The 13,939-nt window shown below is 37.4% G+C and overlaps 5 protein-coding genes across 7 annotated transcripts; 2 read left to right on the top strand and 3 right to left on the bottom strand.

Annotated features, from left to right (window-relative positions):
* The first annotated feature begins 1,984 nt into the window (after positions 1-1,984).
* On the top strand, positions 1,985-3,300 carry LOC124196646. 2 transcript variants are annotated; one of them, XM_046591799.1, is made up of 4 exons: positions 1,985-2,087; positions 2,408-2,660; positions 2,741-2,957; positions 3,021-3,300. In XM_046591799.1, the coding sequence occupies exons 2-4, from the start codon at positions 2,411-2,413 to the stop codon at positions 3,121-3,123; spliced, it is 570 nt and encodes a 189-aa protein (XP_046447755.1). In that variant the 5' UTR covers positions 1,985-2,087; positions 2,408-2,410; the 3' UTR covers positions 3,124-3,300. The 2 variants fall into 2 exon arrangements, with proteins under 2 accessions (XP_046447755.1, XP_046447756.1); XM_046591800.1 differs by having other exon boundaries at positions 2,062-2,202.
* A 67-nt stretch (positions 3,301-3,367) lies between these two features.
* On the bottom strand, positions 3,368-6,936 carry LOC124196645 (protein phosphatase inhibitor 2-like). Of its 2 annotated transcripts, XM_046591796.1 has the most exons (7): positions 6,803-6,936; positions 6,592-6,683; positions 6,332-6,511; positions 6,176-6,273; positions 5,935-6,114; positions 5,817-5,881; positions 3,368-3,650 (listed from the first exon to the last, which is right to left on the bottom strand). In XM_046591796.1, the coding sequence occupies exons 2-6, from the start codon at positions 6,672-6,674 to the stop codon at positions 5,832-5,834; spliced, it is 591 nt and encodes a 196-aa protein (XP_046447752.1). In that variant the 5' UTR covers positions 6,675-6,683; positions 6,803-6,936; the 3' UTR covers positions 3,368-3,650; positions 5,817-5,831. The 2 variants fall into 2 exon arrangements, with proteins under 2 accessions (XP_046447752.1, XP_046447754.1); XM_046591798.1 differs by having other exon boundaries at positions 5,817-5,869; positions 6,592-6,847.
* On the bottom strand, positions 3,650-5,748 carry LOC124196644. Its single transcript, XM_046591795.1, has 2 exons — positions 5,360-5,748; positions 3,650-4,849 (listed from the first exon to the last, which is right to left on the bottom strand). Exons 1-2 carry the CDS (start codon positions 5,498-5,500, stop codon positions 4,025-4,027), a joined length of 966 nt encoding a protein of 321 aa, XP_046447751.1. The 5' UTR covers positions 5,501-5,748; the 3' UTR covers positions 3,650-4,024.
* A 204-nt stretch (positions 6,937-7,140) lies between the features above and the next one.
* Positions 7,141-10,777, top strand: LOC124196643 (DNA ligase 4-like). The gene is made up of 10 exons (XM_046591794.1): positions 7,141-7,600; positions 7,671-8,195; positions 8,266-8,554; positions 8,638-8,835; positions 8,905-8,944; positions 9,041-9,324; positions 9,401-9,581; positions 9,648-9,860; positions 9,951-10,222; positions 10,301-10,777. The coding sequence occupies exons 1-10, from the start codon at positions 7,323-7,325 to the stop codon at positions 10,685-10,687; spliced, it is 2,667 nt and encodes an 888-aa protein (XP_046447750.1). The 5' UTR covers positions 7,141-7,322; the 3' UTR covers positions 10,688-10,777.
* Positions 10,778-11,233: 456 nt separating this feature from the next.
* LOC124198207 (nuclear pore complex protein Nup85-like) lies at positions 11,234-13,910 on the bottom strand. The gene is made up of 7 exons (XM_046593928.1): positions 13,754-13,910; positions 13,583-13,691; positions 12,939-13,525; positions 12,746-12,868; positions 12,414-12,632; positions 11,649-12,286; positions 11,234-11,576 (listed from the first exon to the last, which is right to left on the bottom strand). Exons 1-7 carry the CDS (start codon positions 13,766-13,768, stop codon positions 11,333-11,335), a joined length of 1,935 nt encoding a protein of 644 aa, XP_046449884.1. The 5' UTR covers positions 13,769-13,910; the 3' UTR covers positions 11,234-11,332.
* Between the last annotated feature and the right edge of the window lie 29 nt (positions 13,911-13,939).

Raw genomic sequence — 13,939 nt, 5'->3', positions numbered from 1 at the left:
GCCAAAATATTTTTTAAAAAGTTTTCCAGAAAAACATTCGTGACGTCATTTTTTGTTGTACACCAAAGACTAACGACAGACGAAGTATCGCTTTCGGAGTATCGATCGATACTGCTTCGATACCCTTCCGATACCCCTTTTTTAAAAGTACCGCCGATACTGACCCGATACTGAGTATCGCTAGCGGCGATACTGAGTATCGCTAGCGGCGATACTATCGGTATCGATTCCGCTACCGATATAAACAACCCTGACTAATAGCCTCGCTGACATATCCTCATTTTTTTCAAATCTGCGTCGAGATCAACCTAATTTTTCTTCTGCTCAAATACACATTCGTTTTTTCACTTTTTGAATTTCACGCCACAGATTGGTGTAACGTACCTTCGATTTTGTCGCGATTTGTCTTAAAACAATAGCTTATCCTTTTGACAACATGTTCTGATAGATAAATCCAATCAGCCAATCAACGCATTTCATTATGCTAAAAAAATGATTATACAGTCAAGCGGACTTTTAAACATTCAAACGTTCCCGCCAGGCAAACGCGAAATTTTGGATGGTCGCTTTCCCACCTTTGGTGCAGCCACAGCCCCAAAACATTGGCATGTTTTGTTTTTTTCCTTTAGCAAGGGGTACCGGGGGTACGAATAAAAATACAAAAAGAGAGCGAAAAAAAGAGGCGACCCCTTTCTTCGCCACTCTATTCTTTCCTTCCTTGACTGCTTAATGGAAAGGACCCCCAAACATAGGCGTATTCGGGCAGTGCGCACTGCGCAGTGCCTGATTCTGGATTCAAAATGACTAGGAAGTCCACCCCCCCCCCTTTTTTTCTTGGGTGCGGCGATTTCGCCACTTTCTTTATTTTTTAAAAAATTCTTCGGCATTTTTTTCTTAAAATTAATTACATGAATTTTGCATAAAAAAATATTCTACACACAAAAATGTTACAAGTTGAAAATTTTTTTTAAACACATAAATGTAGGGCTTCAAAGGGGGTAGTCCCATAAGACCCCATGTTAAACTAGGCCAACCATGGTGTATTAGTATGGTGGGGGAACTTTGGTTGGAATCGGCTATCTCGAATGAAGCCAGTTTCCGGACAAGAGGCGGAGCTTAGTGCAAAAGTAAAAATTCTTAACAGCCAATTGCAGGGCTGGTCGGCTATTGTCAGTGCCCTCTATGAACCAAAATACATATCTTTTGTAAAATAATTCGTCTGTAAAATAGTATATATATTTAACTTCTTTAAGTTCAGACATCAACCGGTTGTCGCAGTGGTTAAAGTAACGAGCTACGACTCTAGAGGGTTAACGTTCGATTCCTATATTTGTCACTTATTTTTTTTTCATATTTTTTTTCTATTAATTTTAAAATAATTAAAGCTGGAAAAATAATACTTAATTACTGTTATTGACTCATTTTTTACGATTTTATAGCTTTATAAGTACATAAGCAAAGTGCAATCGGACTTAGAAAATGTTCAAACCGTTTATAGCTCATAGTTCACCCAATTGTCCACCAGGCAGCGCTGATCATAGCCGACCACTGGCTTCAGCCGAGATAGCCGATTCCAACCATAAGTTCCCCCACCATACTAATACACCATGGGCCAACTAGTATTTTTACGATTCCAGTTTTCTTGCCGCGCCCTCTCATCTACGCGTACCAGTAATCCTATAGCTACCATAATTTTAGATTCGGCACTAACAAAATTTTCTTCCAGAGTCGGCCGTGAATATGTTCCCATTAATGACCAGACTTAAAAAGTTTTAGATTTTTTTTTTATTTTCGAATATTTAAAAAAAAAAGAATCCCAGTGTTGGCTAAAAATGAGGCCGTTCTTGTGTCGTTAATAGGCCTACTTGATGTTGCGTAAGCGTCCTGAAATGTTGGCCGTACTACTGTCGCCTTCTAGTGTCGCCATCCCGATTTTCTGGTTTGAATTTGAATGTCGAGTATCGTATGATCGTATCGATGATTCGACTTTTACTTTACCCCCAAAACAGGGTGTAGTCTTTCTATGCCCAAAAAATACCCCGTTGCCCGTTGGCTAGATCCCAGATGGAAAGAGTTCATGAATTTAAGTACATTTTCGATTTCACCCTAGTTGTGTTGTACACGTTTACTAGTTAACAACCCACTTCAATTACTTTTTGTTTATTTCTTCATCTTGAAGCAACTTTCAAAGAAATCTTATTAGTAATTTCCGTAGTTATATATTATAATACTTTTTGTTTTAACTAGAGAAATTTGCTCAGTTGGTCATTGAATTCTGTTCTATTTAGTAATTGAAATGAATTAGGATAAAAAGTTCTTCAAAAATTGGCTTTTTTAAGAATAATATGTGTGATATTTAGGAACTAAAAAGGCATGAGTGATAATGATCATTTTTGTTTTTCCATAGAACATGTGGCGATATTTGGTTTCCTGCCTAGTTTTCATTTCCTTTATCTGCACACCTTCTAATCAATCTCCTCAGAGTTCTTTCTTTGGATGGCCACTAAGTGAAACTAAGGAAACTGACAGTCAAGCCACTTCAAACACACCTACACCTAATAAGGATGTTTCACAAAGTTCTCAGTTACCTGCCAAAGATAAACTTGATGGGTTTGAAGTTGTTTCTCCTAAACCTGAAATTCTAACAAATCTACCTGAAAGTAAGAAACACTAAAATAGAAATAAATTTTTTACTTTAATAAAATATTTTAAATTCTATTATTATCCTATTATTATTTAGATGTAAACTCAACATCATTTAATGCTCCGACACTTCTTCAAAAAGACAATCTGACATCTGGATTAACAAACTATCTGAGTGATGAAATAAGTTCATTTCTTACAACTAGTGTGGTATTTCTAGGAGCTGCACTAGGACGTGACGGATGTGATCTGAAAGCTGCTTGCTTAGCAGGAACTTTAGTACCACATGTACAAGGAAGAGATATAGCTGTTGTGTAAGTGCTGGTTTAGTTTTCTTAAACATTTGATTAAACATTCATTACTTTAAATAAAAACAGTGCTGCAGAACCACTAGTGCCTGAAGTTTGGAAGGGTTTTTATGAAGCTGCCAAATCAAGCATGATACAAGGACAAGATTGCAGCAAATTTGATTGTGTTTGATTTTCTATATTGAAAGCTAGTATGTAAAATATAAAGTGAGTACAAACTACTGTTGTTTCATTACAACACCCAATGTGTATCCTCAAAAAAACTATTACCCTTTGTACAAAACACAAATTAAACCATTACGTATGTACTGTTATTTAAGAACTAAAGTAAAATATATCAAATCCTCTATTCCAATATGTTTCACACTTCAAATGTGCAACATAAAAAAAATATTTCAACTACTTAAACAAATAAATGATTAAGATTCAATTGTAATAAAGACAAACCACAAGTTAGAACAAATATGAGGTTCAAATGTGTTGAATTTGAACTTGAAGCATCTGAAACATTTAAGTGAAATCTTAACTGATGGTATGAAGGTATTCTAGATTTCTAGCAAACAAAGCCTTCCTAATACTGAATATTTTTGGTACAATCCTTAGATAATTCTTTAAAAAATTGAAAAAATTAGCAATAAGAAATAAAATTCAATTAGGTTGATGGGCAAAATTGCTGCAAATGAATCATGTAGCCCCAGTTTTTTGTTGATATAGAAATTAACACGTGAACCTGTTTGCTGCAAAGAACGCTTTGTATTGCTACTCGCCTAGCCACAATCGTCAACAGCACTGAGTCCCCCTCTCTTATTCCTTTGTCTGGGTAGGTCCTTCTCCCCCTCTCTTCTTTCCTGGCTATCCTGCGTTGCCGCACTGTCCAGTTTGTTTATCTTTTATACTCAACACCTCCCCTCAAACTGGACCCCCAAAAATAAACATGAGCACAGAATACACAGCATATTTGAATCAGACATAAATACTAGGTTCAGTGTCACAAGACAAATAATAAGAAAAGAAATATCAGCCTCCTTTAACTCTTCAGTTACACCTCCCCTACACCCCGAACGCCAATCTTGTCACGGAGATACTTGAAGCGTGGAGCAGCCAGGGGTTTCGTGAGTGCATCGGCCAGTTGCTCCTGGGAGCTTACATAGTTTATCATCTCTTCTGTCATGTCGATCGTAACGCTTCCTTTTTCTGTCCGCTTCTTCTCCTTCTCTCTCACGCCGGCGTTTGTATTGACGGCATTGAGCTCTAACATGCGTAGTGGAGTTGCACTCCCAGCATGTTCTCGGTATACCAGCATGTTGACTGGAAGGGTGGCTTTTTCCTTTGTTCTGACCGTACTGGGCAGGAAGTGCTTGCTCTTTGTGCTGTGATTCATCTCTGTTCGGCTTACTGAGATAGGCAGTATCAGATGTCGATTTTGCTTCTTCGTCGTTGCGCAGGCTCTTGTCCAATGCTATAAGGCGAGTAGTCAGTTTCTTGAGAGTTTTCTCTGCAACAGGCGTGCTGTCCCATGCAAAGGCAAAAACACGGAACTCTGGAGGAAGCGACATGAGTATCTTTGCCATTATTTGATTATCATCAATAGCTATGTTGAGGCTCTTCAGACGGAATGCTATCTGTTCCAACTCAGTCAGGAAGCTTGATACACTTTGGCTTGGTCGAAATGTGCATCCATAGAACTTTGTCCACAATAGAGGTGCATTGTCTGCGGCATCTTCTTCATACTCAGTCTCCAATTTCATCCACATCTCTTGGGCTGTGCTACAAGACATCAGGATCCTTGATTGGTCTTCTTTGATGGCGCCAAATATGTTCTGCATTGCCGTGGTATTTCTCTTGTTCCAGTTGGTTATATCAGCTGCATTTTCAATCACCTGGTCAGCATTGCGTCTCTGATTGTGGTAACAAAACGAGAAGATGGTTAGGTTTGTGATATCCATGGCAGCCTCACATTATCTCAATGTGGAATCTCCCTCACATCATCTCGATGTGGAATACCTCTCACATTATCTCAATGTGGAATCTCCCTCACATCATCTCGATGTGGAATACCTCTCACATTATCTCAATGTGGAATCTCCCTCACATCATCTCGATGTGGAAAAACACTCAGCTGTCTCCTAGATGCTTGCAACTCTAGCACACACTTGTCCACCATCATATGATGGAATTTAGCCAGAGTGACCAAACAGATTGAGAAAGAAACACAAAAAAGAGAAATGTCCAGCAAACACAAACACACAAAAAACAAAATCAAGTGGCAGAGATTAAGCACTCACGCCGGGATCTAAGTTTGTCAATTTAATAGTTGGTACCACGCCACAGATAGGCATCTCATATCGCGTTGTTGTCAGGCACGGATCACACACATAAAGAAAACAATAAATCATCAATAAACTTACTTCAGCAGGTTGCCGTTGAGTCCCGTTCACGACTTCCCAAAGCTCAACACTTTGTAACGCCAGCTTCATTCCAAATTTCCAAGACGCGTAGTTTTTCCCATTCAGACACCATACAACATGGCGGCGGCCATCTTTCTCCATCACTCCAGAAAAGAATTTCTAATTTCTTGGGAACAGTTAGCCGGGGACACACACAAAAAAAAATAATTGTTCAGACAGAGTAGCTGTTAGCTGTGCGTACAGCTGGGCCCATAACCTGTTGATATAGAAATTAACACGTGAACCTGTTTGCTGCAAAGAACGCTTTGTATTGCTACTCGCCTAGCCACAATCGTCAACAGCACTGAGTCCCCCTCTCTTATTCCTTTGTCTGGGTAGGTCCTTCTCCCCCTCTCTTCTTTCCTGGCTATCCTGCGTTGCCGCACTGTCCAGTTTGTTTATCTTTTATACTCAACATTTTTCTCATGTGCATTCAACTGGAACTCTGTGATTGATCAATTATGTCCATACCTGCATTGTAAGCTTAAATTTTAAATCAATCAAACAATTGTTTCATATTAAAATCATTCAAAAACCTTCTACATCATCAACTTCAGTTTCCTCCACTTCGACACAAGAGTCCTTTTCAGGTAGTCTGTCTTCTTCATTGTTTTCAACTTCTTCTTCATCCTTTTGCATAAGCTGTCTAGCTAATTTCACAGCCATGAATTCATTATAATGTGATTTACGTTTGTGTTCAAAAGATCTCCTTTTAGCTACAAAAAAATACCATGTACAGAAAACTCTTAAATTTGATTTTGATTGACTAGCAGCTACCTTTATCATTTGGAGTTTCTTCATCTTCCTCCTCTCCCTCATCATCAGATACAACAGTTTCATTTTGAATTTCAAGTTTCTCTTTATCAGCCAACAATCTATAATAGATAATGATAGATCTTAATTATTTTATAACATTTTACATAGGATAATTGCCTTTCAGTTAGAAGTTTACTATCTATTTCATGATTATCTCCCTCATCCCCAGAATCTTCTCCATGATAACTAAATGGTGTTTTTGGCTCTTCAATCTTCATGTGACCATAATCTTTATCAGGTGGATGATGTGTAGCTAAAATATTCATTTCATCCCATTTTGCACCTCTGTTGGCAGACCTGAACATGTAATCAAATAAGATATTTTCGGTATTTAATTATCCACTTCTTCAGTACATTAATACAAAAATTTAATTTACCCTTTAGTAGAGGAAGATCCTTCAAAACTAGTAGAATTTTTTAATATTCCTTTCACTGGAACTTTCATTAAATTTTCAGCCATACTCCTTCTCTGTCAAGCCAATAAGCAATAATTATCTGTCAATGTCAGGAACCAACGACCAAGCGGTTCGGTTCGTCTGCTACGGCACAATGTATGTGTAAGTGTAAGTGTGTAACACTGTAACTTACATAGTAGGCGGTAGGCCTAGTATCGTAGGCCCCAAAATCCCAAAATCAAGACCGAGGCATCGAATCATCTAAAATAAAAAATCAATGGCAAGTAGCTAGCGCCGCTGACGAGTAATAACGAGGGATTTGATAAAACCATTAGCACTCTCTAAAATCAAATTTCCACTTGCGTTATCTTTGAAAGTTGTGAAAATGCCAAATGGCTTGCTGGTGATTAAACAATTTGTTCACTTCTAAAAATTTACAATATTTTTATTTATTTTATAGTGTTGCAAAACTATCCGTTAGTGGCGCCACTAAAACGTCATTGTTTTTCTTTTCTTCGTTTCCTTTCAAATTTGAACGAAATCTCAGTTCTCGTTCTTTATTAGTGTCCTTTCATACGTGAATGAAAATTGAAAAACAATAATTACAGATGAGATGAAGGAGTGAATGGATACCATTCTAAACAAAAAGCTGTCGAAAAGTATGCTTGATTTTCTTCGATCTTTCCGGAGTAGTATAGGAGTATAGAATCATAATGTTATTTTCTGAATTTTGCAATGCGTGTGAAGAAATTAGTTCAAGCAAAAGAAGTGACAAACAGGAGAGTCTTAGAAAGTTTCTAAGCAAATGTAGGGAGATTGTTTTGAAAGATTCAAACTTCACTATGTACTCTGTGATGTGCCTTCTCCTTCCTCATCTCGATCGTTCAAGAGGAGCATATGGTATTAAAGAGGCATCTTTAGCAAAATTATACATAAACATATTTAGTCTTCCAAAGGATGGGGTGGATGCGATTAGATTGCTAAAATACAAGTAAGCATGATCAATATATAGTTTTATTTTTTTCTATAAAAAATGTATGGTGTATTTCTTTCTACATTAGAGTTACCAAGACAACCCAAAGAATTGCCAAAGATTTTTCTGATGTCTGTTATGACATTCTAAAGGATCGTTGTGGTTCAAGTATTAGTTCTGGGACTATTGCTGACATCAATCTGTTTTTGGACAATTTGTCAAAGACATCATCAAAAAAGACAGAAAATACAGAAAGAATTCTCAAGCCAATTTTGATGAAGTTATCTGCTCTAGAACAAAAGTGGCTAATAAGAGTAATTCTTAGGAATGTTAAATTGACTGGGATGAGTGAAAAGGCTGTCCTATCTACCTATCATCCAGATGCTAAAGAATTGTATGATGTATCTAATGACCTTGAGAAAGTCTGTGCAACATTGATCGACCCGTTAAATAGAACTTCTGGAATAGAAATTTCGCTTTTTAATCCATTTCGTCCCATGTTAGCGGATAGACTTTCGATATCTAAAATTCTTACGAAAATGAATAACAAGCCGTTCTACGTCGAAACAAAATTAGATGGAGAAAGGACTCAAATTCATAAACGAGGAAAAAGGTAAAAATTACTTGTATTTAGAATAAAATTCTTATTAAGTTATGTACACTAGAGCTTTCCATTAAATTAGATACGGTTTCTATACTCGACGTGGATTTGATTACACGTCAAGCTATGGAACTGATCCCTCGACTGGAAACTTTACTCCGCGTCTACACGACTGTTTTCCCGAATCTGTGACCAGTTGTATTCTAGATGGAGAGATGGTGGCTTGGAATGTTAACGGATCCTTTATCGTATCTAAGGGTGCAAATACTGATGTCAAGTCAATGTCTCCTACAGGAGAACTAGTTCCATGTTTCGTCGCCTTTGATATTCTTCTACTGAATGATGAAGTCCTATCCAATCTACCATATAAGGTGCTTTTAGATTATTTTTTTTTATTGTGCTTTGAATAAAACATTGATTGAATGAATCATTGATCAATCTTGAATTTCAATAGGAGCGATTGAAATTCTTAGAATCGACAGTAAAGGTAAAAGAAAGCGTTCTTCATTTTCCCAACCGTAAGCTAGTTTCTACCAAAGCGGAAGTGGAAAACTTGCTCAATGAAGCAATCGATCAACGGGAAGAAGGAATCGTTTTAAAAAGTCCAGATTCAATCTACAAACCGAATGAACGTAAAGGAGGATGGGTGAAAGTATACTAAATATATATATATTAAATTTGAGATTCTTGAAACTGATTTGACCCACAAATTTTTTTCAAGGTCAAGCCAGAATATGTAGGCGACATGATGGATCATTTAGGTTTGAGCTTAAAAAAATAAAAATAACGTTTCCGCAAATTAATTTCTTTCTTCTCCTATTTTAATGCTGTATATGTATTTTTTTTTTATTGTTTAGATGTGATTATTCTGGGTGGTTATCACGGACAGGGAAGAAGAAGAAATCTGATTTCGATGTTTTTGCTTGGCCTGGCTGTTCCGTCCATTGAAGGGAACCAATTGGAATTTTCTTCGTTTGCCAGGGTAGGATCGGGATTTTCGGATGAACAACTAATGGGTTTGCTCGGAAAGCTGGATCCCTATTGGCAAAAGTGGGATAAAAACGCTCCTCCGCCAATGATTCACTTTGGAAGAGAAAAACCGGATGTATGGATCAATCCGTCGTCATCAGCAATACTTGAGGTTTATTCTCTTCGTTTTACACGTTCAATTTAGAAAAAAAAAAACAAGTCTAAAGATTTTCATTATTCGGCTACAGATTAAAGCATCGGAAATTGTCTTAAGCAATTCTTATAAGGCTGGAATGACTTTACGATTTCCGAGAGTGCAGCGTATTCGTGAAGACCGAGCTTGGGATTCCTGTATGACTCTAAGCGAAGTAATCGAAATGAGGAAATATGCTTCAGGGAAGCTTGCCACTCGACACTGTAGCTTTACAGGTATTACACTGGAGAGATTGTTTTGATTTTGCAACAGCCTTATTTTTATTTATTTTGGGGTTATAGAAGATACACCTGCTAGCAAACGGATTAAATTAGCAGGCTTGACTGCAGTCGTTGCAGCTCCATTCCAATCAGCAGATACATCTGATGTCAAAAAATCATCCAGTTGTTTTTCTAAAAAAGAGATTTGCGTTTTGAATGGCTCTGACTCTCTAACGAAACAGGAACTAGAACGAAAGGTAGTTTCGGGAGGCGGTACTGTTGTCCAGAATCCAGGTAAGTAATTTTTCGATGTGCCTTTACAAATTTCATCAGTAAATTAACTCATTCATTGTTTTTCTTTTTAAATAACTTTTTTTCCCTTAGGGCATGTAACGTTTTGTATCGTTGCTTTTAAAGATGATATGCGGGTTAAAAGTCTCAAGAATAGACCGAAATGGGATATTGTTCGTCCACCATGGTTACTTCGTTGCTTAAATTTTGATCGTCTTTTTCCTTTCCGGCCTGAAGACTTAATGATCGCCACCCGAGCCACGGAGGAAAAAATGATGCAAAACTATGATAAATTTGGCAATAGCTTGAGAGAACCTACTTCAGTTGAAGATGTTGCTTTAATCCTTCAGCGTGTCCAAGATTTGGTATGATATACGTAGTTTGGCATTTTAATAATGGATATTATAGTTGCTATAACAAATATTTGTTTTTTTTTATTACAGGAACATCCAACGCCATTAAGCATGTATGAAATTGCAAATCTGGAGTATGATATATTTGGACAACTACCTAAATATGGTGTATTTCGAACTTGCGTCGTTTACGTCGATTTATTTGAGACTATATCTGATCCGAACAGTCAAGTGATTTCTCGAGAGCTAGAAATAATTTCTTTTGATCTTCGTATCTATGGTGCCCAAGTTTTGAATCGCATGGACTCATCTGTCACTCACGTAGTATGCGATCCGGTTTCATATCCTCACCGCGCGATTGACTGGAAAACAACCAACCATCAGCGGGAAGTCAAGTTCAAATTGGTCCGATTAGAGTGGGTCGAACATTCCATAAATAAAGGAAGTTTAGTTGATGAAATGCAATATTATCCTTGATCGATCTTATCCCATTCATGTTTCTGTGTTGTCTTTGTTTCAAGTCAATTGTTTGTCAAGGAATGCCATTACATTTTTTCTTCTATTTAATAGATTTGTTTCTTTTTGAAATTGTTGGTTCTCATATGATCCGTGTTGTTTTTTATGAGTCATGCATTTAGTCATGCCTAAAACTAGACAATAAATCAATAAAACTGGCGTTAAAGTATGCAACGTCAAGCGAGCCATCAGTCCATCACTACGCGAGGCATTACCAACCTTTAGTTTCGATCGCCAATTCATTTTACTTGCTTATATATACTGTAGGTCCAGTCATGAGCAATATTTTGCTCAGAATCTGCTGCGTTACTTTCACGTTTCCGTGATTGTTTTTTTTTTCTTACTCTAACCACACTCAAATTACATAATTCAATTTGCACGGTATGAAATTAAAAAAAGAAACTGTGCTATACAGTCCTTATCAAGTCCAGTCATAAAAAAAACAAAAAAAAACAAAACATTTAATTTGGTACACGAACGACAGCCAGAAAATTTGTTGGAAAACTATTTAAAGAAGAAACACAATATGGATGTATTCAAATTTCCCTCTTAAAGTGGATTAATACCACGCAGTAAATTCGAAGTGGAAAAGACAATTTCATCCCATTAATCACAAACAGTTTGTTGTACAAAACATTTCGCCAAATTTCGACTTAATGCTAAAGTTATTAACATTGTTTTATCAGAATTGAGTTGGCAGTTTGGATGGGGGTTGATTTCAGCATCATCTTGAAACGAAGACGTCAACTCCTGTAGACTTTGCATTAATTCGTAAGTTTGTTCTGAAGTGAAAACTGGCGGATTTGTTTCTAATAATGGTAGTGCGTCCATGAGCAAAACGGTCCAAAAGCTGAAAACGAAATTTCAATAATTATTAGGCAGCTGCAATTATGATAACATGGTTAGTGGTTAGGCTACTTACTATTTCGGTGCAATCCGTGATGAGATTAAAGAGATCAAAAGGCCAGCTGCTGAATGAAAATCGTTTGAATTGTAAAGACGATGAAACTCGCGATATTTCCCAAGGAAAGCCAATCGATCGCTGGCAAGAAGTCCAGCACCCAGTGAGTCTAGCAAGTCCGTCGAAGTAAAATCTGAATCTTGAAGGTAACTCTTCAGAACAGCATCGGCGGCATAGGTAGCAAGAGGAGCGTCTTGCGCCTTAACAGCCCAAGCGACTGCCGCACCAAGTCGTCCATTGGCCAAGGCCCGTCGACCCATTACACGACAGACGGAAGTTACCACTGATGTTAGTTTTCTTCGCTCGGCAAGTGAAATTATTTTGGTTGCCTTCATTTCCGACTGGCACGGAAGTCGAGTGAGCAAGTGTTCCAGAGTCGCAGAACCAACATTAGGGCAATGGTCAAGATAGAGAACACCAACCGACCACAAGGATTGGTGGCTAAATAAGCAAATCGAGTAGTCACGAAGCAAAGTTTCTCTCAGCTGTAGTGAGTTAATGTCTTCGAACGACTGAAGTGCTCCGGCGTGATACAATAAATCAGCGAGATGTGCCGTAAACCAAGAATTATCCAATACTCCTTGCATTTCTCCAATCACCTGTGACAACAAATTTGAACAGATATAAAACGTTTCCAGTTAATTATGTTGGTAGTGTCTTGATACTTGCATGAACTCTTATCAAACTTGCTTAAAACTCTTATCCATTGATAACAGCGATACTCACTTTACGCGTGTCGCGACGAAGAACGGCCAAAAGTGTTGCATCTAGTGACGTCAAATCATCTAATCCGATTAAGGAAGCAAAAAACTGTTCGGCTTCATCTCCCAAAGATAACGTTCCAATTGTGGGTTGCGTGAACGTTAACTGAGTAATCATTCGTTGATACCAAGTTTCGAAATGATCGCCAACTTTTTCAAATGCTTCTTCTTTGCCACATAGTATCTTTATCGTAAGTAAATAGAAAGTTTATGTAAGTTAGACAAAAGACATACAACATAAACTAATGAAAATAAAAATGGGAATTAAGAGATCATTATATATAAAACATTATATACCTCCATTAGAAGTTCTAAATCTTTTGATTCGAAGAAATCTCCAGCTTGAGTGCGAGCCTCACATTCTTCTTTCCAATGATTCCATCTGAAGGTAAACTCTGGAGCAGAAACAGTTGAGTTGGCCTAAATAGAACAGAAATACTTAGGAGATAGAAAAATTGTTAATCTATCTAAATTACAAGAACTTTCTTACACTAAAGACTGGCATTTTCTTCAGCAACTCATATGCACTCTGAAAAGCTTCACTCTGGAAATCAGGATGAATTCTTAACAGTTTGGTAGCACTTTCTAAGCGTAACTGAAACACTAGTCCATAGAGAGCTTTCCAATAGCTTTCATGGAGTCCAGGATTTGGTGATGCTAAAACTGTACCAGTTTCTTCTACTGCATTTGGAAAATGAATACGAATCCATTCTAATAGGTGTGGCAGAATTCCAAGTGGGTTCTCAAGATACAGAATTTCACACAAATTCCACACCAACTCAGCTTTGTAAAATATTTCACTCATTTCTTGAAGTGCTTGATTAGATTCAACACTGTTAGCAAGATCTGCTGCTTGGTTCAAATCTTCAATGCATGCATTCATTATACAACGATACTGATGACTGGATTTAATTAACTCAGATGAGCTGATTTGGCCATCTGTGCCAGCCTTAATTTGTAAAGAAGTAAATGCTCCACAGGATTCATTGACCAGCTTGCGAACAAAAGGATTGTACAAGGTTCGCTCCCAAGAAATTGTATAAAGCTTCTTCTTACAAGTCTGGGGACTAACTGGACCTGTCATTGAGAAAAACTTAGTAGGAGTTTTTTGGCTAACTTCCAGAAAGAACTTACCAGAGGTGATCGACTTGGAAAATTCTGTTGGAAATACAGCCAAGCTGTTACCATAACCCCAAGAATGCCCAACATCTTTGTTGTATGCAAATAGAGGATCTTGTATTCCCTAAAACAAAGAAAGTTTGGTTACAAATATGTATACCATGAACAATTCGAAATTATTATTACAATAGGTTCAAGCATTCTGTAAAATGCGTGAAAATCACGTCACAAATCGTAATTGTGTGTAGGATTCAGAAGGATTTCAACTAACAGTCAGAACTCGTAACGAGTACTTTTTTGAAATATTTCTAATCTGTCGTCTGCTGCTTCGGTTTTACACCATACTGCAATGGCCATGGTTACGGCGGTAAC

Source organism: Daphnia pulex, chromosome 7 (assembly GCF_021134715.1).
Source record: "Daphnia pulex isolate KAP4 chromosome 7, ASM2113471v1".
NCBI lineage: Eukaryota > Metazoa > Arthropoda > Branchiopoda > Diplostraca > Daphniidae > Daphnia > Daphnia pulex.
Note: the sequence above shows the minus strand (reverse complement) of the source record. Positions and strands in the feature narration are given on the sequence as shown.